The 24,938-nt window shown below is 36.1% G+C and overlaps 1 protein-coding gene and 1 long non-coding RNA gene across 3 annotated transcripts in view; one reads left to right on the top strand and one right to left on the bottom strand.

Annotated features, from left to right (window-relative positions):
• LOC135219200 (uncharacterized) overlaps nt 1–24,938 on the bottom strand; it is a 53,322-nt gene that overhangs the window by 12,882 nt on the left and 15,502 nt on the right. The window lies entirely within an intron of this gene.
• The window catches only part of LOC135219199 (protein obstructor-E-like), a 25,772-nt gene extending 834 nt beyond the window's left edge, over nt 1–24,938 (top strand). The window contains exons 2-5 of one of the 2 annotated variants that reach the window (XM_064255756.1): nt 21,066–21,314; nt 21,789–21,998; nt 22,635–22,845; nt 23,909–24,938. In XM_064255756.1, coding sequence (XP_064111826.1) covers nt 21,066–21,314; nt 21,789–21,998; nt 22,635–22,845; nt 23,909–24,023 — 785 coding nt within the window. In that variant the 3' untranslated portion in view covers nt 24,024–24,938. Of the gene's footprint in view, nt 1–21,065; nt 21,315–21,788; nt 21,999–22,634; nt 22,846–23,190 lie in introns of both variants that reach the window. The other variant, XM_064255757.1, reaches the window with a different exon arrangement.

Here is a 24,938-nt window from a genome sequence, read left to right as displayed (position 1 = left end):
AACTATGCTGATTCAATACCAGGACGTCTGGTTTGTCTTCCTTGTCCACAAGTATCACCTATTAAGTCTGGTAATCAATTCTGTTAGAAAGGACAAGTGTATTTGGTAATAATTACTATAATAATTATTTATTTGTTTGATGTAGAGACAATCACAGCATAAATAAATGTAAAAACTAGTACGGACAGATACATTACGTAACAAATACGCGACAAGCATGAAAGATAGCAATAGCACTCCTTATCATGCGATTAATATTCGTAATGTGACCGTATCAATATGAATCAAAGAAAAGGAAAAGTTACTGACGCCCTACGAAAGATCCTGCAGAATAGTTTAGAAAGCTCAATGATTGCAAGTAAAGCCATCTTAAGCAATGTTTTACGTGCTTGTACTCCATGATTTATTGTCTTGCATATTTGGGCAATTCCTGATTAGTGCCATTTGAGGCTAACTATGTAGAGAGGATAAGAATATTTTTATCAGTCTTTATCCACTTAAGATTTCAATTGCTGTTTAATGTTTGTTTAACCTCCGCATATCCACGTTATTAATTATCTTGTTCACAATACCTTAAAAGTGTTATGAAATACAGGTAATTCTTACGAATATTTGCATGGTTCTTTGATCTGTTAAATACTTGGCTGCATTTTACTGTAAGAAATTTTTAAGGTGAAAAAAAAACTTTGTTTTTCTTTATATTTAGCTTTCACTTTAATTTTTTTATCTCATTCGTTTATTTGTCTATTTATTCTTTATGTGTTAATAATATTTGTGGGTCTTGACAACAATCTTATTCTATATCAATTCATTAACGGTTTATACATATGTGATATGCATACATAGCAGGTATAGTACATGTAGATGCATGAATATAGAACTGCAGTCTTGAGACTGATTCATTAATAGTTTCATCTTTGGATGGACTTCCTTTCCGTATCGCAAAAATTCCTTTATTCTCTCTCTCTCTCTCTCTCTCTCTCTCTCTCTCTCTCTCTCTCTCGGGTTCTGTTGCGCAAATGCTAGTGCTCTCGGCTTCCTGCCTAATAGACCCGAGTACGATCTCCGAATGGGGCGCATGGGTAATGGTATGGGGTCGTTTTGTAAAAATTTAGTATGGCTCTGTTGACTTCAGTTGTTGAATATGAACACGTTTGTTTGTCGACTGTTGTGGGTTGCAACTGACGTGTTGGAAAAGTATGAGAGAGAGGGAGGGTACATAAAACAGTGCTTTGTCAGAATGCATGCCATCGTGGAAGATAACAGACATAAGTAATCAATGCTCCATTAATCTTTATACCGGTACATAATTCTGTAGACGAAGCTTATCAGGAGGAAAAGCGATTATTTACGAGAGGCCTCTAAACAAACAAGCATCGAGCATTTCGCAAGAAATAATTCTATCTAATTCACGGATAATTCCTGAGAAAGTGCGACCTACAAAAGACGGGGAGCAAAAGGGAGGAAAATAAACAAGCCACAACAATTCGCATCTAGTGTTTTGGGATATCTGTGGTTGGCAGATGCCGCTTCCATCGTCCATCATGGTGGCTCTCTAATCGCCTTTTCTCTCTCTCTCTCTCTCTCTCTCTCTCTCTCTCTCTCTCTCTCGTAAATGGTGCCTTTGATGGAAATCGACATCCATCGGCTCTGGATATATGAAGAGAGAGTCTCTCCACATCACCGCAGATCATGATTTCTCTCATTGGTCAATGAGAAGAGGAAAGAAAACGAGAGCAACAATAAGTGCCTTCGGTCGGCGAGTTCATTCACTCTGTACGTGCGTTTGATACAGATGTATATGCATAATAAGCACGGGGGATATGTGCGCCCATAACGTGCACGCGCGTGCACTCACACCATGAATACACATAAGGCACATGTATGTATATGTATATGTGTATATATATATATATATATATATATATATATATATATATATATATATATATATATATATACACACACACACACACACACACACATATATATATATATATATATATATATATATATATATATGTGTATATAATGTATATATATCATACTATATAAAGAAATAAATTCCTGACCCACATCGAGATCGAACTCAGGTCTTTCAGTTGAAAGGCAAGAGCTGGTACCAATTGAAAGAGCTGGGATCGATCCCCAATGTGAGTCAAAAATTTATTTCCATTCCACACGTTATTGTGTATGGATGAGGATGACTATACATATATATATATTTTATATATATATATAACTATAATATATATGTCTATAATATATTATTTATATATATATTATGATATGATAGATATATAATATAATATATATATTAGTATAATCATATTATTATAATATATTATTGTAATTTATACCCGACAGGGGCGGATTCCGATAAAAAGAAGAAAAAACATAAAGATCCCAGTCACAATCATGTTTTTCCTGCTAAACTGTGGATATTTTCCTGTATGTAAAATCTCAAAATCAGAAGAGCTTCGTACGCTTGCACGGAAGGCCCATCAGTATTTCACCTAACCCATTAAACACATGTAGCTTTCACCTTTATCTTTTATACAATTCAGGCTTCTTGGCCATCAAGCCCCGTCTTTTCCCATATTTCTTTCTCGCTGCTAGACTGGAATGGAATAAAGAATTGAGGCCAAAAGCCAGACACTGAGACTTATCATGTCATTCAGTGCTGAAAGGGAAATTGAGAGGAAAAGGTTTATAAGATGTAACAGGAGGATCATCTCGCATTTACAATATGAAACATTTGTCGGGAGTGGGTGGAAAGTATGATGGAGCAAAGAGAATACAAACAGAGGTATAGTAAAAAGAATGCAAGGGATTGCAGTTAGGAGCTGGAGAAACGCTGCAAAGAACGTTAAATAGTGCTTACAGTGTATCGTGTGATAGCTACTTTCAAAAGTCTTCTTTCCATCCCGCCTCATAACGCTTACGAATTATGTACTCCTAATTCTCTCTATGACAAAACCAATTCAAATCACTAATCCATTCTTTTACGCACGCTAACCTTTTCACCACTTCTAAGTGTCTCCTCATTTCTCAATTTTTTCAAATGTTTTTATGATATATATATTGCCCAAATAATTCATATCAATAATTTCAACCTTTTTTTTATCACATTCAAAACTCAAATTTCCATAAAGGTGATTTGGTTTAAGAAATTCGCCATAATTATTCACCTTGAGTCCTCAAACACTTTAAAACATTTTCTAAAAAATTTTGCACACTTATTGCTACCTTCCACATTTTTTCCAGTGTGTGGCTCACCCATACATAGCTGAATACGTAAACTTAGGTACATTAATGCAACACTTATATATTTACACACAAACTAACACAACAGGTCTTGGCTATTAGCTCATAAAGTAATCGACATCAATAGCAATCTGAGTAAGAAATCGTTAAAAATAGCGGGAAAGAAGCAACAAAGGTATTAAATTTGACATTAAAATAATATATAAAAAAGGAGATGAAATGAAAAGATCAACAGAATGTCTCCGAAATCTATGAATGAAAACGTTAAGTCATGTGCAAAGTATACCTTGGTCATATGTTTACTCAACACTATTCGAAATAAAAAAAAATATCTCTCTAAAAATTCAGTTCATACGACCACGTGGGTTCATTTTACAAAGTATTCCAAACCAGCTAAAAAAGTTACGACTCTTTCACAGCCCAACTTAACAATGCACCTGATGACTGCAGACGCCCCGCGGCCATGACATTCAAGGTGAGGGTTAGGCATCCTACACCCTGCTGACCTTCGCCGGGAAAAACAGGATCTCTGGATCTGTGATTGGAGATTTCGTCGAATCTAACATCCCATTAAGGACTATTTATTCTCGTGGTAATTTCAGTTCGCTTTTACTCCCCTAAAAATTGGATCCATAAACAGTGTGGTATTTGATTATCCCTTTACCTTACAATAATTCTTTTTCACTTCAAAACCTGACAACTAATGGACCTACCAGATGGCAAGGTCATTTTTTAAAAGAAAAAGGTTAGTAGGGTACCACGTAATTATCTTCAAGGTCAAAGATTATCTGAGGACACTAGGAAAAGAAATAACGTTCCTGATGTTTTCTAAATTGAACTGACCACTGAAAACATTGCTCATATTTTTTTATTTGTTATTTAGAATAAATCTGTTTGCAAAATCACCTTCTACCTATTTTAGTACTAAAAATCAAAACCCAGTTAACTTGTTAAGCACCTTAGAAGATAATTTCGTTGATACTGATGATGAGCTGTACTGAAAAAAATATATATATATATATATATATATATATATATATATATATATATATATATATATATATATATATATATATATATGTTACATTAGTTACGGAAAATCTTCTCTCCGACGAGTAACTGGCAGGATGTCGAGTTTTTTCTCTTTCTGAAGGGGATGATTCTCAAGGACAACACAGATATACACGCACGTACGCACGAACATGACGAAGTTGTCGTCTTCTGGTGAATCTTCAGGTTACAAAATATTCTTTTAGATCAACTTATTTAACCATTACAATTGTTGTTTTTATTAATCGAAGGAAAGGTTTACATTCTCGTACAGATTTAATGCCATTTGTTATAGTCTCAATTTAACGTGTATTATCATGGCGTAATCACGGCCAAGTATCAAATTATTATCCGGAAAGTATTAATAAATATTTGTCCATGTCATGCTAGTTTTCCTTTACAGAACTTGTTCATGTCTGCAAGTCTGCGTGCGTGCGTGTGTGTGTGTGTGCGTGTGTGTGTGCGTGTGTGCGAGCGAATTTATAAAAATCCTATTGCATATTGTGTAGAATAACCGGGTTTCTGCGTAAAGACAAATGACATGGAACAGAAGAAATGCGATAATGTAAACAGCGTTATTTCACTATTCATCTCATTTAATTTGATCTCATTTATAATACTTATTCATATCAGGTTGCTTCACTTTTCCAACTTTTGTTCCACTATACTTCTACTTCATCAAAGTGCCTTATTGTTAACGTCAGAGGCAATAAATAAAGTTCCCTGACTTGGAGTTTTACTGAGAAATGTACACTTCGTCATGGGGTTACGAAATGTGTTCCCAGCGCCACGTTGCATAAACCGACGGTATACATATAGCCTCGTCGGCCGAGCCTTCGTCTTTCTTGAAACTCAATCCTCAGCGCCTCCTTCGAAAGGTTATTGAAGGTGACTTTTCAAGACGGAGGGAGAGAGAGAGAATTTTGACGCGAGACCCCGACCGTCTGTTACCGACTTCCTCTACGTGTCTCCTTTGAATTTCTCTTGTCCCTTCCCCGATTTTCCCTTTGGTTACTTACTGCCTCCGTTGTCGGCCTTGCTTTATGAGCCTCCTTTTTGCTTTGTATCCCACTCTTTCTCCCACTTCGCTTTCTCCTTCTCGTAAGTGATATTAGTTTTCATTTACTTTTTTCTTCGTCATATTCTCCCTCCTTTCCTCCTTCCCAGTGTCTTCCCTTCCTCTAATTTTTCTCTTTCCATATGCATCGTTCATTCTACTTATTCTTGTTTTTCCTCCTCCTCCTCCGCCTCCTCGTACCTCGAAAATCCCTACCTGCCTCGCCCACCCCTCGTCTTATTCCCCAATCAACCACAACACAAAATCCCTCCCACATATACTCTGACATTTAACCCCCTTAACCAACACCATCACCACCACTCCTTCAAACATTTATGAGTTTTTTTTTATTTTTATTCTATTTTGTCTCTCTTCGTTTTCTCTCTTTTCGCAAATCGCAGTCTTTCATGAAGGTGAAAGGATGAAAGTGACTGACCTGGTCTGTTTTCGTTTAGAATACGAAATATGCGGAGAACTGACTGACTGGTCCTCGGGCCAAATTTTCTGGGAACTGGTCGGACCTGCGCTGCGCTCTATCGCCGCGTGGTTACAGTCGTTTTCTATTCTTTATTCGAGTTTGCGCACTTCTGGGAGAGAGAGAGAGAGAGAGAGAGAGAGAGAGAGAGAGAATTCACTGGATACAGCTATTGCAAAAACATTTTTAACATGAACATGATATGATCAATCATGCTGAAGGTTTAATTATCCTTTTGTTTTTCATCTGTGGCATATAATGGCCAACAGTTTAGTTTACACCAATGCCGTTGCGTCTCGGACTTGACCAAAAGCCAGGCTAACCAGATTGAATCAGTCACCTGACACGGTTAGAAATATTACCAGTTTTTCTTTGTGCTTAAATCTTTGGTAACGACGCCGTTTCACGCTGAGCAGTTTTGCAAAATCATGAAACGAGAAAGCGCTGTAACAAAAAAAGAAACGAATGTTGGTTTTCAGATTAATCCATTTGTTAAAAGGAACAAAAGAAGCACCGAATTAATTTCCCGTCTCTGGCATTACTGGTCACACACATATTATGCCCTCTGGATAAATCAGAGGGATGGAAGTCACCTTGAGAATCAACGATAATTAGCTCGCGCTGCTTATCATTGTTAAAGTACAGGATGTCAACGAATGTAATGTCTGGTAATTTCTCAAGCACCATTTTAAAAAAAGTCAGATGAATGTCGGAAAGGAACTCTGTCAAAGCAATTACTCGGGCGACAGCATTAGATTTCAAGAAATTTCTTCAGTGATAAAGATCAATATAGAGTATTGTGATTATGCGTTTTTTTTCTCTCTCTCTCCCTCTCTCTTTATCCCATTTATCCCGCTTTTTTCTAACGTCTTTCCATTTATTCTTATTGCTTTACATTATACTAGAACTCTTTCATCAGCTTTTATTAACATTACAGTCATCAAACTTTAGTTTTTATCAGTCTCATTTCGTGTTTCGTCATTAAGTTTAAACTTCGTTTACTATAATAACACGCGCAAGCTAAAATATAGTATATATATATATATATATATATTATATATATATATATATATATTATATATGTATATATTATATATATATATATATAATAAAAGGAGCCTATAAAAACACCAAAGTATAGAAAATAAGAACTATAGTTCAGAGACAGTGCTGTCTCTTCATTATAATGAAGAGAGAGACAGCACGGTGTCTGAAATATAGTTCTTATTTCCTATATTTCGGCGTTTTTATGGCTCCTTTTATTAGGTGGAATTCTGTTGTAAGAGAGCATTTTCCCAGTCATATATATATATATATATATATATATATATATATATATATATATGTGTGTGTGTGTGTGTGAATAATATCAAACTTAATGACGAAACACGAAATGAGACTGATAAGCCACGTCACGGTAAGTGTATGTAACTCCAAGTCCATGCGGATGTGATTGACCATGAAGTCCAGCTCTCATTTCCCATGATTATTGGTTTTATTTTTCTTATTTTCGGTATATGATGTTACGTTTGGTTTGCACTTGGAAATTTAATGTGAGAAAACACTGAACTGACTGCTATTTCTATGTCATGTATTCTCTTTCGATGAAAATTTAACACTTGCTATCATATGAATTTACACTTTATATTTTTTTGCATCTTGCTTGTTAGTTATATATATATATATATATATATATATATATATATATATATATATATATATATATATACATATATATATATACATATATTATATATATATATATATATATGTGTGTGTGTATATAACTATATATATACATATATATATATATATATATATATATATATATATATATATATATATATATATATATAGTTATATATAGTTATATACATATGTGTGTGTCTTTGTGTATATTTTTGCATATGCTTAAATATATAAATATACGTAAATAATATACACACACCACACACACGCTATACATATATATATATATATATATATATATATATATATATATATATATATATTATATATATATATATATGCACAACACATACTTTCTCTGACAGGGTAGATTTTCCACAAAACTGGAAAATATTAAAATATATAAAATCGTTGTCTAAAATATCGGTGCACATAACCAGCGATGATCTATTCAATGCTTTATCATTTGCAAAGCACAATTCCAGTCTTAGTGCCCTTGTCGCCACTCCAATCACGCAAGCACTGCTTGCGTGCGAGGGTCAACGCCACTGACTTGAGATTAGACTGGCGTGCGATCCTGTCGTTTCATCATTACCACTATTATCTTGGTACAAACTTCTCTTGCATGTTTCTTGTGCAATGTTTTCGCCACCTGCTTCTTCTTTCCTATGGTCTCTGAGTAGGTGAATATTGAGTGGCAAGTTGGCTTTTACTATTATTATTATTATGTTATTGGAGAAACAAATCCGCAGTTATGTAAATGTACATATATCAGGTTTAAAAATACAAGGATAGCTCTCGAGAATCTGTTCAGTTCCCCTTGGAAAAGATTCCCGAAAGCTATCCTTGTATTTTTAAATCTAACATATGTAGTACATTTACATAACTGTGGATTTGTTTCTCTATTTGTAGACTCATGCTACTACGAGTATCTTTTAATTATTATTATTATTATTATTATTATTATTATTATTATTATTATTATTATTATTATTATTATTATTATTTCTGGATGTCGAGACTAGAATATGAATAAAGGTCCACAATAATATTCAGTAATGAATTGTAATGAATTACAAAAGCGCTATAAATCATCACAATCCACTACTGACTATTATTATGGACCTGTATAATTATTTTTTTTCTTTCTTTTTTTTTTGGTCTATCACAGTCCTCCAATTCGACTGGGTGGTATTTTATAGTGTGGGGTTCTGGGTTGCATCCTGCCTCTCAGGAGTCCATCACTTTTCTTACTATGTGAGCCGTTTCTAGGATCACACTCTTCTGCATGAGTCCTGGAGCTACTTCAGCCTCTAGTTTTTCTAGATTCCTTTTCAGGGATCTTGGGATCGTGCCTAGTGCTCCTATGATTATGGGTACAATTTCCACTGGCATATCCCATATCCTTCTTATTTCTATTTTCAGATCTTGATACTTATCCATTTTTTCCCTCTCTTTCTCTTCGACTCTGGTGTCCCATGGTATTGCGACATCAATGAGTGATACTTTCTTCTTGACTTTGTCATTCAACGTCACGTCTGGTCTATTTGCACGTATCACCCTATCTGTTCTGATACCATAGTCCCAGAGGATCTTTGCCTGATCGTTTTCTATCACTCCCTCAGGCAAGGTAGCTGATGTTTCTTGCACAGGCTCCAGTGGAGGGCTTTTGCCACTGAATCATGCCTCTTTTTGTACTGGTTCTGTGCAAGTGCCGGGCATTCGCTTGCTATGTGGTTTAAGGTTTAATTTTTCGTATTGCACTTCCTACATATAGGAGAGATGTTATTTCCGTCTATCTGGTGCCGCTGTTATCATTCCTTCAGTTTCCTTCTTTAGCTCTCCCCTCTGTAGCCATTGCCATGTGTCATCGCTGGCTAGTTCTTTAGTCTGTCTCATGTATTTTCCTGCATTGGTTTGTTGTGCCAGTCCTCTGTTCTGTTTGTCATTCTCCTGTCTCTGTATATTTCTGGGTCTTCGTCTACTTTTATTAGTCCTTCTTCCCATGCACTCTTTAGCCACTCGTCTTCAATGGTTTTCAGATATTGCCCCAGTGCTCTGTTCTCGATGTTGACGCAGTCCTCTATACTTAGTAGTCCTCTCCCTCCTTCCTTTCGTGTTATATATAGTCTGTCCGATTTGCTCTTGGGTGTAGTGCTTTGTGTATTGTCATATGTTTCCTGGTTTTCTGATCTATGCTGCGGAGTTCTGCCTTCGTCCATTCGACTATTCCTGCGCTGTATCTGATTACTGGCACTGCCCATGTGTTTATGGCTTTTATCATATTTCCGCCGTTGAGTTTTGACTTGAGTATCGCCTTGAGTCTCTGCATATATTCTTTCCTGATCGTGTCCTTCATCTCTTGGTGTTTTATATTCCCTCCTTCCATTATTCCTAGGTATTTGTATCCAGTCTCATCTATGTGTTTGATGTTGCTCCCATCTGGTAGCTTTATCCCATCAGTTCTAGTTACTTTGCCTTTTTGTATGTTGACTAAGGCGCATTTTTCTATTCCAAACTCCATCCTGATGTCCCCAGATACAATCCTTACAGTCTGGATTAGGGTATCTATTTCCTTTATGCTCTTACCATACAGCTTGATGTCGTCCATGAACATCAGATGGTTGATTCTGTTGCCTCTTTTCTTGAGTTGGTACCCGGCATCCATCTTCTGTAGTACTTTTGTCATGGGAATTATCGCTACTACGAAGAGTAGTGGGGACAGTGAGTCGCACTGGAAGATCCCTCTCCTGATATTAACCTCTGCTAGTCTTATTCCAGAGCTTGTAAGTATTGTATTCCAGTTGCGCATTGTACTTTTGAGGAAGCTGATGGTGTTTTCCTCTGCCCCATATATTTTCAGGCATTCTATTAGCCATGTGTGTGGTATCATGTCGAAGGCTTTCTTATAGTCTATCCATTCCATGCTTAGGTTGGTTTTCCTTCTCCTACTGTTCTTCATTACCATTTTGTCTATCAGGAGCTGGTCTTTTGTGGCCCTACACTTCCTTCTGCAGCCTTTCTGTTGGTGGGGGATGGTGTTTGTCTCCTCTGGGTAGTTGTATAGCCTTTCACTGATGATACCTGTTAGTAACTTCCACATTATTGGTAGGCAGGTTATAGGCCTGTAGTTACTGGCTATACTTCCCTTACTCTTGTCATTTTGTACTAAGGATGTTCTTCCTGTGGTCAGCCATTTGGGTGCATGGTGATTTGTGATACAATGCTGGAGTTGTTCTGCTATTCTTGGGTGTAGGGCCTTGAAGTTTTTGAGCCAGTATCCATGGACTTCATCGGGACCTGGGGCTTTCCAGTTTGGCATTTTCTTTAGTTGGTGTCTGACTGTGTTTGTCGTGATCTCTGTGAATCTTTGTTTTATTCTCCCTGTTTCTTCTTCCCTGACTTCCTGGAGCCATGTTGCATGTTTGTTGTGTGATACCGGATTGCTCCATATGTTTTCCCAGAGTCTCTTACTTGGTTCTGCTTCAGGAATTTGTTGGTGGTTGTCTTCCCCTCTTAGTTGGCTGTATAGTCTTTTCTGTTTGGTTCCGAATAGTTTGTTCTGTTGGTATCCCTTATTCCTATTCATGTACCGTTGGATCTTATGTGCTTTGGCCTTAAGCCTCTGTTTTACATCTTCTATTGTGTTGTTTAGTTCCCTCTCTTGTACTTTGCATCTCTCGTTGAGTTCCTCCCTTGTTTTCTTGCTTCTTAGTCTTTTTTCTGCCATCTCTTTCAGTTTACTCAAGTCAGATCTCATCACCATGATTTGCTTTTCCAGGCGCCTTTTCCAGGGAGGTTGCTGTTTTGGTTTCTGTTGGGTTGGTTGTGCTGGTGGTGTTGGTGTTCGAATCCCCATCAGTTCTGCTACTAATCTTGCTCCTGCATATTATTATTATTATTATTATTATTATTATTATTATTATTATTATTATTATTATATTATTATTATTATTATTTCTGGATGTCGAGACTAGAATATGAATAAAGGTGGTCCACAATAATATTCAGTAATGAATTGTAAAGAATTACAAAAGCGCTATAAATCATCACAAGCCACTACTGACTATTATTATGGACCTGTATTATTATTATTATTATTATTATTATTATTATTATTTTTATTTTTTTATTATTATTATTATTATTATTCATTATGTTATTTATTATTATTATTATAACATAGTTAAAAAAGACACTGAATTTCTAGGGAGATCTTCAACAGATTTGATTGTCCTTTCTGTAAAAAAGAGCAAATCATGGCACGATTATACATATGTTAAAAGACAAAATACCACTGAATTTCTAAGGGAGATCTTCAACAGATGGTATTGTCCTTTCTGTAAAAAGAGCAACTCATGGCAGATTTAAATTAAATGAAATAAAGAACGGAAATGCAAAAAAAAAAAAAAAAAAAAAAAAATCACGAATAACTACATGAATCGACGTGCACAAAGATATCGGTTGATAATGAAACAAGTTTAATAACAGAAGACGTAGTAGAAGCACGACACTGAAAGGACTTATTTCAGCTTCTTAAACGAACTTGCATCAAAGTTCTCACTTTTACAGGAAATTATTAATTTTCATACAAATATTAATTAGCAGGTTATTAGCGAGCCTGTTCATGTATTATTGTTTCATGTTGTATACACATGGATCAACTTATTTCTTCACTGCCTTTGGATTAATTTCTCTGCCTTTGTCCTATTTTTAGTGGCATAAGTGAGTTACGAATATCAGTATTCTCTGTATAATGAAATAGGAAATCATACAGAAAAAAAACTGTTGTTCGCTCATTTATGTGGCAATTGTGATGACTAATTATTAGCAGAAGACACTGTCGTACTAGACAACTTTATTACAGAATGAGCTTCTCGCATATCTTTGTTCATTTGCATAGGTTTTTGCTTACTACTCTAATGTCTTATTTATTTTAGGTCTCTCTCTCTCTCTCTCTCTCTTTGACTAATCTGTATTCCCAGCTTTCTACCTATTTATTCTTACCCGCCGTGTGTGGTAAGTCACTAACCCGAGTAATAATGAGTCTACATTATCACCACTCTGAACATACAACATGATAGACAAGTATTTCGATTGTCTACAGAGTCGACAGATTTTTATTCACTTGAAGTGCCCGTGAATATAAAAGAAGTAATGACATGTTTGGCTAAGGGAAATCCTGACAAACAAAATCCTTCATGATTGTACGTTCACAACAACGAGTCGAGACTCAGACTCCTTATCCATATCCAAATCGGTATAGAGAATAGATAGATAGTAAAATATCTCTGGGAATACGAGATTAAAAATATCATCAGCTGATAAACAGTTATGTGATAGGGGAGGGGTGTTGGAAGACAATCCTTGCTGAATTTCATTATTTAATAAAATTTTAGTTACAGCATTGGCATATGATTATAACTTATTACTAAATTTATTACTGGAAGTAAGGGTAAATTTTACTCAGGCAATTCACGTCTCTTATAGACGAACTCAAGGTCTATAGAAATACGAACGCATTCGTAATTAAGGCCACGCCTGTAGCCACGTGTCCAAATGCTTTACCGTATGTTACAACACGTTTTACTACATCTTTATTACCTATACCCACAGACCTCCAGGGCAAAGGATTTTCCGGAAATTAATTCAGAGAAAACCAGGAGCATTTTCCGGGAAAGTAACGAAATTACGTGTATTTAAAGGTATCTAAACTTCTTTTACTTGAGTTGATTCAGAAGTCACGAAACTTGGCCAGATGCAGATGAGTTTTATATAACGCAGTGGCTATTTACATTACTAAAAGAGTTGACAATTGATTACGAGCTCTTTCACAGATCATCACATTAGATCATCACATTTGCTTCCTTGAAGCACGTAACTATTTTCTATTTTTGAATGAACATCGTGATTCAATCAATGATAGCGCAGCTAAAAACGATAGGAAATTGTCAAATGTTTCAACATTTCTTGCATATTCGCATCATAATCAATCCCCGACAGGAGAAAGGGAAAGTAATTCGATTTATACCTGTCTCTCACAGCCGAAAGTTACAAGGACCTGGTAAATAAGAGTCTCGCGTAGCCGAACGCTAAAACGTAAACAACTTTCACTTTCTCTCTGCTAACACGTCATACATATTGTGTACCTGCGCTACCGAGCCCCGACAGACGATATCTTCTACCAATCAGCTGTCAGACGATATACGATACTCGAGTGAAACCTGAGAATTAAAAACAAATGAGGACAAAATAAATAATGAGAATAAGCTCCAAGGGAAAGGCTCACGAATGGACGCCATTCGTCCCAAAGTCTCATCTCGTTTCGTCGAATGTAAGAGTTTTTGTAGAGTGGCCCCGGGGAAGTGCGTTGAGGGTTAGGAGAAGGTAGGAGGCTCACGAGAAGCAGAGAGGGCCTAGGTTCCTTCAGTTTCACATATGGCGTCGCTCGAAACAATTCGGGTATACTCGTGCCTTTGAATTTTCACTTCGGTTAAGGGTCTGCCGCAGAGCAGACGTAAAACGGTTCATAAATAAACGATAAATACGTAAACGTTGTTCCACAACAAAGCAAAACAGCAATCACTGAAGCAAAGATGTTAACCAATGTGACAGAAGGCATACATACTATACATACATACATACATACATTCATATATATATATATATATATATATATATATATATATATATATATATATATATATATATGTGTGTGTGTGTGTGTGTGTGTGTGTGTGTGTATTTAAAAACATGTATGTGTGTGTATGCATTTAATCTGCACACTAGAATATAGAAATAAATAAGTTAATCATTGTATCTATAAGTGTTCTGGTCTATAAATTTTCTGTTAAACCCAACTCCCTAGGACTAGACCCGACAATGGCATTACCTTGCTAAGGCCTACGGCCAGCTTCAAGAGCAACAACCCGTCCTGACTTGAGGCCAGCTACATCTAACTCGAGTAAAAGATTAGCATGCGTGTCCCAAGTCCTTGGTATAAAAAACAAGTTACCATCAACTAAATTTGTAACTCTAACCTGACTTCTTTAGGAAGGCCGAGATTTGATGGCTGGATAATGTCAGGTCAGTTCTTGTATGGATCTTTGGTCAATTATACAGTTTGTTAACCTTGATTTCTGAGACCTGACCAGTATAGCCGGTTGGAACGTTCTGCCGAATAGGAACTGATTTCTCATACCAGCGTTAATTATGAGTATTTTTAAAAATATAGCGTATTATATCATGAATATGCATATATGTATATATATATATATATATATATATATATATATATATATATATATATATATATATATATATATAAATATATATATATATATATATATATATATATATATATACACATGTGCGTGTGTGTGTGCATACATATGCAATTGTAATATATATGTGTATAACTTTTTGTGGAGGTTTCTGGAACGAACTGCATGCCTTTCAAACTCGATTTCAGCGTTGGTCCACTGAGCATCGGCCCTTGTTCTCTCTCTCTCTCTCTACACACAATTGTAGTTCAGCAGCTCTTCAAAGACCATCTTACGTAAGTCAGGCGTGGCTATTGGATACGATGCCTCCCTGAATTTTAATTAACACCTCAGGGACACACTCCATAAGGTGTTAGTGATGAAGTTTACAAATGCAACAACACTTTCACTATCTAAGAAGACTTTTTATAGACACAATGTACTTTCACTATCGATGGAAAGTACTGTGAATAATTAACACCAATTTCATTCGGTGGATTATGCTCTAGTAATAATTCATTTTTCTTCGGAAATAGCCGTTTCGTACGCAGGTGATTGGTTGAAAAAGGCCTCTTCGTCGGCTCTTTGTTGAGGGTAGCTTTTTTGCGTGAAAGGAACAACTCTAACACACACACACACACACACACACATATATATATATATAATATATATATGTATATATATATATATATCACACACACACACCACATATATATATATATATGTGTGTGTGTGTGTGTGTGTGTGTGTGTGCGCTAGTGTGTGTGTGTATCAGACTGCACACATAAAAAGAAACTCTGAGAGAAAATTGTCTTTCAAGAATGAAATTAATGAAGACTACCATCCAGTCTGTTGCTTTCGCCTAAGAATGACAATAAATACATTTTCAATTTTACAATATCAACGAAAAGCAAATGGCCACAGTACTTGATGCTACGGTTTTAATTCTGGAAGATCATTATAGTCCCCCATGTTTATTTCCAAGCGCCTGCGCATTACTGGAAAGTATTAGTGAATTCTAACTGATTTCTGTAGGAGCCACGGTCTAGGTGAGACCGTGATAGGAGCCGCTCCTAGTGGCCCAGGTTGGAGGTGACCGTATACATGAGAGGGCACGGTCCTTGCCCAGACAATAATCGCCTTAGGCTCGACTCCATGGGGTAACAAGCTCTTCCTACCAACTTACAAGATTCTTTTCTTACTCAGGATGTGGAAGGAGTAGGGGAGACGGGAGGAGGAGGAGGAGGAGGAGGAGGAGGTGGGAACATAAAAAGAGACGTTTCCATGACAGGGAGATAAAATGGCTATAAATTCCTCCACTTAATTCTTAAGATGCCTTATTTGCGTTGGCTGGTTGGTCGGTACCAACGACACTTGTTTGAAACCGGAAAGGTTCGTCGTACCACGCCATCTCCTATTAAAGGCGAAAAAGGTATTAATATATATATATATATATATATATATATAAATATAAAAATATATATATATATATATATATATTATATATATATATATATACATATATATTATATATATATATATCTATATATATATCTAGATATATAAGATATATATTATCAGTCCCCCACCCTTGCGTCGGGATCTACTTTCTATTCAGCATTTATTACCTCTTCCCTCCCTGGTCTATTTCACACATTATTGCCAATATACTCCGTTATGTGGGGTCTTGTATTCATCCTTGTTGATAATATTAAGAACAATAATGACAGGTGATTAGGTAGTTTTAGCAGATAATTTAAACGTGATCACTTTATCCATAATCACAGACCAATATATGCTCAATTTTCCAGCATAATATAATCAATCTATACTAGCATTATGTATACAGGATTTATGTATGAAAATTCGTAAAGTAACTAAGTCTACGGGCATAATCAGCCTCGTTTCACGGGCAGAACCACCTTCGTGTCAGGGAATCCCTTCTCACCCCTACCCGCTTCGGAGGGGGGAGGGGGAGGTAGGAATGAAATCCCATTATAAACCATCTTATGGGTCCCCACTAAAATTCTGCCAAGTTTCATGCCCATCGGAACAGCTCTTTGGCCGTGATTGAATGACAGACGGACGGACAGGCATTACGCCCACTATAGTAAGATGGGTACGTCAGTTACCCTTGGCTTGAATGTCAGGGATTGGTATTAAGACTATAATAGTCAAAGCTTCTTTACAATATTATGGTGCATAAAATTCCACTTTACAATATTATAGTGCATAAAATTCCACTTTGCAATATTATAGTGCATAAAATTCCAACCAGGCGTGATCCGATCTCCAGCTTACTCGTAACGCGTACAATATTTTCCCCTCGCGGACATATAGTAAACATTATATTCCTAACTTAACGTAAATTGCAACATGCTAAAATCTACAGTGAGATAGAGCCTTTTTCACCAACGGAAATTAATTGTAAATACGTTATATTTTATTAGAAATCATTTGCATGTGTTGTTTAACACGCACATAATTTTTCTTTTTTTTTTCATTTTCATTCTAATAAATAAATCATAAATATTCGATTTTTAAAATTCATGTATGTTTAACTCAAGGCGAAACAACTTTTTCAGACCTTTTTATTCTCTTCCTTAGACCTTTCCTACACCACCTCCCCCAACAAGAACAACAACAATAAGAACAACAACAACAAAGTAGTTTGTAGGCTTACTCTCCGAGTAAGCGAAAATGACACTGTGGAAACACCTGGTAGTAATGACCGTCAAATGATTAAGTCACCTGTTTCAGCAGCATCCTTGTCAGAAAAAAACACTAATGACTGTCTACTTCGGTATATGAACCTGAATATTCAGAGTTAGATTTAGAATGCAAATAAAAATGATGCTGAAGGTCCTGGAAATGTTGTTCATAAACAACAATATATTTGTTTGTTTGTTTGTATGGTGTTTTTACTTTGCATGGAACCAGTGGTTATTTAGCAACTGGACCAATGGCTCAATGTGACTTCCGAACCACGTCGACGGTGAACTTCTTTATAACCCCTCCATGGAATGCCCGAAAATCGAATTCGCGGTCACCGAGGTGGGATGTCAAGACCACACCGATCACGCCACTGAGGCGCTAACAACAATGTGAGGAACGAATGTCTTTTGACAATAATGCCGCTGATGACAGAAACTTGGAAATGGTCTTGTGGAATTTGAAAGTTGAGAGGCTTGGAAAAATGAAACTAACAAAAGAAAGAAATTTGACTCAAATTAAGAAGAAACAACGATATCAGAATTTCACGATTCCTTTAAAAGTTGCTACTTTAAATATAAATGGTTTGAATGTTGTGGATAACCAGTCTAAGCTAATGTCGTTGATTAAATTGGAGGAATAATAAAGATAGATATTACGCTCATTCAAGAGCACAACGTTAAATCAATTTAATGTTACAAGTATTGACATCAAACCTCACCATAATGTTTAATCCCTCACAGCTATTGAAAGGTGGTACATTGATCTTCATTTCAAGATATAAAGATATTGAAGTTTTGAACCTAGAACATTATAGAGAGAGTAGAAGTATTGGGATCACAATCAAATATGATGACTGTGCCCTACACATTATATATATATCTACGCTCCATCATGCGGTAATAACCAGAAGGAAAGGCAATTATTTTTCTCCCAAAATCTCTTTTACTACTTTTTGAGACACCCGACTTGATAGCACGATCTTAGGAGGGGATTTTAATGGTTTTGAAACGCTTAGGGATTCTAGCTCTACTAATCTGAATTTGATATCTAAAGCTTTAAGTCCCCTTATTAAGCATTTTGGTTTAAATGAAAACTACTTAACTAATAAAGGACTGCCTCAATATTCATATATCAGAGAAAATGACAGATCGCGTCTAGACAGGTTTTTTACGGGCGATATCTTCAAAAAAATATATAAATAAATAAGAGCGGTGTAGACTTAACCAATTAAGTTTTCTGATCATAATATGGTATGTCTGGAGATAATATGCAGTATATTGTATAGTAAAAGGACATTCATAAGACGTATAGTCACTTCTGGCTCAAGAACGGACGACCACGTTAACTTTTTACAGTTTGGGAATGAGCCAAGCTTGAAACCAGAAAATGGCTCATTGCTTTCTCTAAACGGTTATGCAGCGAGAAATGTGGTTTTTATACATTTTGCAAACACGATTGAAGCAATTGTCTATGAAACATGATCGATATATTAATGAAAATCTTAATACTCAGGTGAAATCCAAAACTGAGGGTATTAAAAACAGCATGATGGAAGGCATTAAGATTCGTGCAAAAATCGAAGAATTAGGTCTCGGGAAAGGTGTCCTCTTTTTTTTTTTTTTTTTTTTTTCTTAATTTAAAAAGTGTAAACCTATATTATCTCATCTGCGCAAGATAAGATTTGGTAATGGTACAATAGCCACTAATCAGGAGGTATTGCCATATTATGTTCATGCTTATTATGGAAACCTGCTTAAATGTGTTGATACAAGAGAAACGCTGGTCAATGCAACGGGTGCAATATTAAACAAGAGTAAGACGAGTATAATTGGTCTTGGTAACTAGTCATTCAGATCGAATGGCCAATATCTTGGTTGATATCTGTTTCGCAGAAAAAAAAATGTTCGGTATTATTCAAGATAGGAATATTGAAATCTCCAAGGGAAAAAACTGAGAAATACTTTTGAATAAGGTATACATACACAGCAGTAAACTTACTTGAACCGAGGAATTCATTCTTGTTTCAGAAAGCAATTATCGTAAATAGTTTGGTGCTATTCATGATCTGGTATGTGGCCCATACGTTCTCTCCATTAAAAAAAAAAAGTTTTGTGGAATAGGAGTAACTCATATTTACACGAAGGCATTAACTATGACAATATTTCAAAATGCCGGAAAACCAGGGAATTTGCTCACATGTATAAAGCTGATAAACAAAACATAGTGACCGGGGTACACATAGGCACGGGCATTTACAGGTTCACACGGAATTCAATAACTCTCTAATTGTACAATAGTATCTGGTCATACTTATATCAGCTATGAATTGTTTTAACAGTGTTAAAAAATTATCGTAGCTGATATAAGTATGACCAGATACTATTGTACATTTATTCCATAATTAATTCAGTGTGAACCTCTAAATGCCTGTGCCTGTGTGTCCCCCGGTCACTATGTTTTGTTTATCAGCTTTATACATGGCGTACTGTCCACAAACCTAAGACTAAAGATTCTGAAGATCGCAGATGATGACACGTGTACAAAGTGTAGTCATGAAGAGTTTTAAATGCATGTCTTTTATTTTTGTGTGAGTATTCAGCCTCTAACAAGGCTGTTATGCGACCCTATTAGCTACTTATAGTATAAATAGTGTGAAGCATCTGCATAGTCATAACGGATTATCGATGTATTCAAAAAAAGAGCGAAATTTTCCATTTATTTTGATTTTTAATTATTTGTATTTGGCAATAGCACGAAGTCAAAATTTAATATTGATATGGAAATTTTATTTGAATTAATAAAATCCAAATGATAAACAAGGAGAAAACTATTATTAGTAAAATAAGGACACATTGGGAAATTACTTTTTATATGTATACATAAATTATAAATTGTAATTGTAATTAAAGGCTTCATTGATTACAGTGGCGAATCTTTATTGTGCGTTCTTTAAATGTGCTCTTAAATGCTATAATGTAAATCTTGCCCTTTTGTGTTAGTGTAAGGTATCTATGTTAACCCCCTTTTTTTTTCTTTTTTTTTAACTTCGTTAATTTGAAATGTTCATCTTTTCTAAATATTATATATTGTGTTTTGAAATAAAACAAAAGAATAAAAAATGCCACTTCATCAAGGATGGAATAAACTTAGGGTATAACGTTGATTTTCGTTCAGGCTGACTTATTTTTTGGAGCCTAGCAATATGAATAAGTGAGAAATCCATTCCTACTTGATTTCCGACATATTGGTAGAAGAGCTAGAATCGTTTTATGATGCCATGGTGCCAGGAGGTGCCATTATGTACTGTGTAAATGCAAAAATGCAAAGAAATAACAGCCAACACAAGAAAATGTGTTAATAGATAGATATATTTCTTCGGAACAACAACCTGCTCATAATCCTCCGGCTTAAACACTTCCCTTCTTTTGACACTTTTTCATCACTCATGAACTAGACCAGGCCACTTCGTTACACATTCAGTGAGCAGCCATGCACACTCAAAAGACCGAGGGAATCAAATCCTTATACTTATATTTCTAATATTCCACAGGACTCCCCCAAGATGTTCAGCTAGTGAGGAGTGACAATAGGCTCGGAAAAGAATTCATCTGCCCAGAAGATTCAGGCGTGTACGAGGATGAACTCCAGTGCGACAAGTACTGGGTCTGCGAAGCGGGCGTCGCTAAGGCCCAACTGTGCGACGACGGTCTGGTCTTCGACATTTTCAAGGCAGATGCTGGACACGTTGATCCCTGCGAATCTCCGTACGTCGTCGACTGCGGACTGAGGCTAGAACTCCGTAAGATATCACGTGGATTCTGTTTCCCATTGTGTCTGTTATATTTGTTTAGTGGAAATGAATAATGTGAAAAAGTAAGGGTGCGTCCACACTATAGTCAAAATACGTCATAAACGCACTGCTAACTCATCGCACATACACCTTAAACAGATTGCATACAAATCAATGGCTTATCAATAGTTCTACCCAACGCTTTATTTGCCTGATCAGCATTTTCCAAAAGTTCGTTCTCCACAAATGGCCGTTGACTTGTTTTTAGCCTATTTGTGATGTACGACATGTTGTACCGTAGTAAAGACAACCCTAAGGGGAGTACTGATAGTCTCATGCTGTTATTCAGGATAGCATACAACATCAAATGTTGTGACAACACCACGGATAGACTTTGTCAGTGAAAATGTATATACCAGAACTAAACATAAAACATTCAAAATGATTACTGATTAAGTTACATTTTTGCATTGCCTTTTGCAGAACCAGCGACCTTCACCAGCGAATTTTGCCCACGCAAGAATGGCATTTTCGCCGACCCAGATCCATCAGTGTGCAGCAGGTTTTACACATGTATCAAAGGTCACGCAACAGCGACAGACTGCACATCAGGTCTTCACTTCGACGAATCAACTGGCAACTGCGCTTGGCCTGCAACAGCAAATAGGGTCAACTGTAGCGAAACTGCCAGAGGTGAGTCTAACGAGTATTCCTGTAAATACCATTGAAGCAAATACCTAATTGAGAGGGTACTAGTTCGTCAAAGGAATAACCTCGTGATCTAAAGAGTATCTGCATTTTAGGAATGAATACAGAATGTAGAATATTTATTTGGGGTCCATTACAGTGGGGAGTCTTGGGTGTGGGTCTTCCAAACGATGGCTTCAAATATTCACAGGGACTGCACTGAACTTGGTATGGTTGGTTTTGTCTTCAGGTAGCGGTTAATTGGTTTTCTTTCAGTCTAAGACTTATTATTTTACTTGATATGACAATTGAAAGTTCTGCTTTTTGGTGTATACCTCTAATGTATCAGCAATTAATCATAGATTATATCAGAGATTTACAATAAACATTCAGACATTGTGAAGATCTAGCAGAGGAAGAAACTTTATTGGAAAGTTTGTAGTTAAGTCTTTAGAAAATCCTAATACACTTAATGCAAAATCCAACTCATCAAGACTGAAAAAATAAATATTTTATGTTTTCTCGCGCCAATGAACAAGTGAAAAAATATGGTGTTAGAGCAATTGAATTTATCTTTCATCAAAGACAACTCCAACCCAGTGTATTCAGTTACTAGATCTTCATTTGACAATGTTTCAACAGCCTGCGTTGGCGATTTCTGCTGCACTGGCAGCCCAGTGGTGACAGCTGATGGAGTGACCCTCCCTCACCCTACTTATGCCAATGTCGACGATTGTCAGAAGTTCTGGGTCTGCCTCAATGGCGCCACCCCTCAGGAGTCCTCCTGTGGTCTTGGACAAGTCTACAACGAAAGGACGATGATGTGCGATTACCCCGAATATGTTGACGAGTGGTGAGTCTTAAATTAGTGCAAAATATGTCCTTCGTTTACTTGAAAGGGAATTATTTTATGTTGGAGGTTAAGGGTCACGTACCTATTGCTCTTTGATTTCATTTTGGAGGTTAAGGGTCACGTACCTATTGCTCTTTGAGGAGAAACAAAGGGTACTACAGAGGTTAAGATCTTGATTCTTTCATTTCTTGAGCAACGTGAAACATCACAACGCTGTTACACCAGTGTAAGGATGTAAGTTGAAACGTATTTTCCATCGTTCTACTTTCTTTAATAGTATTGTTTATGCATCATTTTTTTATAATGTGTCATGATTATTATGTTTAATTCATTATTCACTTTCAGCACTGGTTGGTACAGAAACCACCCTCTCTTCGCTGACGACTACGAATATGAAGATTCCCCTCCAGCCAAAGACACTGGAGCAAAGAAACCAGCTGCTTAATCGTATCAATGAGCAATACATATATCTCTAGACTGCTCCGCTTTTTTTGTTTTGTTTAGCAAGAGCATCGTGAATCATTTATCTTGCATTCTAATTCTTCATAAAAGGACCATAACTGCCCGCGTTCATCTATACTAATGTGCATGTTGACAGCATACGAGAAACATTTCGGCAATAACAACCGAAGTCTTACAGCATGACTCTCAAGACAGGTTCATTTCCGTTCCTTCGCAGCTCGTATAAACTGGCCAAAATCCCGACCGGTGTCTTCAGTAGCAACTTTTATTATTAGACTAACAAGAATTACTTGACGAAAGGGAATGAAACCATAAGACCTTGCAGCCTTGCTGTTCTGACAGAATTTACAATCGCAGCCATCTAAGACTTGTGCAGACTTTAATAACTCAGACAAATTCCAGACTTTAGTCTCAAACATCAAGTTATATTTCATCTCTTAGCACGGATCAATACTAATAATGCTAACTTGACATAAAGGAACCTGTACCCGATCGTTAACTTGGCGTTTTCTCTCTTGAATGGAGCATGCACAGCTACTGTTGCTACTTTCTCATTCCCTCAACGTATTTCGCCTTTATTCTCCCTCGTTTTTATCCACAGCAAGGACTGGTACGTTGGGAATCCTCTCTTCGATGCTGTGTACGAAGACACCAACAACGATGGACGCGTTGATTTCGGAAACAGAAGAGATTTCTCGCAGACGTCCATCAACTGAAGAGCTTCTCCTTTGATTCCCCCGTTTTCTGTCTTCGTTTCTTGTTTTGCCTTTCCTTTCTCTCCTAAATTTTTCTTCAGACTTTCTCAGAAAACCCACGTGCTTTGCATGTCCAGTCGACTGCATGAACAATAATATACTGTCGGCTTGTGAGATTTCTGAAAAATCTTTTTTAATATTGTTATTACTCATTTCCTTATTTTTTGTCATTCTTCCATACAGACCTATTTAGCATTTGCATGGATGCATGCTCACTTACCTAATACATTCTGAAATTGTTACTGTAGCATACACAGATTATATTATATATATATATATATATATATATATATATATATATATATATATATATATATATATATATATTGTGTTTGCCAAGGCCATTCAGCATTCACTGAAACAGTACAGTGGCACTCTCATTTTTTTATGAATAATAGCATATCCAATACAGCATATGCCTGAATGTGCAAGTTCGGTGTAAGCGTACTTTGATTGCTGAAAAGCTTGAAATATATAATAACGTTTATGATAATACAAAGGAATACTTCTTACTTGGAGCCATTCTCCTGTGTGTGTGTTTTTTTTTTTGTTCGTCCATGAAATTATGTTGACTATTGATACTGTATGTACAAATGATAGGAGATATAAATGCTTCTTTTCCTAAGCTTGTATGTTACTTTTTTACTTCTAAATATTCTCTTATACTTTGTTTTGGTTATAGTGGAAAAACTGACAAATTACCTTGAAAATATAATTATAAATACTATGTTGTCTCCATCAGATACAAACATTCAGCATTTATTCTCCTACGTGTTCTGACTACAGTAGTCAGGGCAATTAAATTGGAAAGAATCCTGTCATTCTTATTTTTTCATTGTTTAGAAATAAGCTTTTGTAAATAAACCGAAAGTCATA

Source organism: Macrobrachium nipponense, chromosome 1 (assembly GCF_015104395.2).
Source record: "Macrobrachium nipponense isolate FS-2020 chromosome 1, ASM1510439v2, whole genome shotgun sequence".
In the NCBI taxonomy this organism is placed as follows: Eukaryota; Metazoa; Arthropoda; class Malacostraca; order Decapoda; family Palaemonidae; genus Macrobrachium; species Macrobrachium nipponense.
The sequence above is the reverse complement of the archived record's forward strand: the minus strand, read 5'-3'. Positions and strand labels throughout refer to the sequence as shown.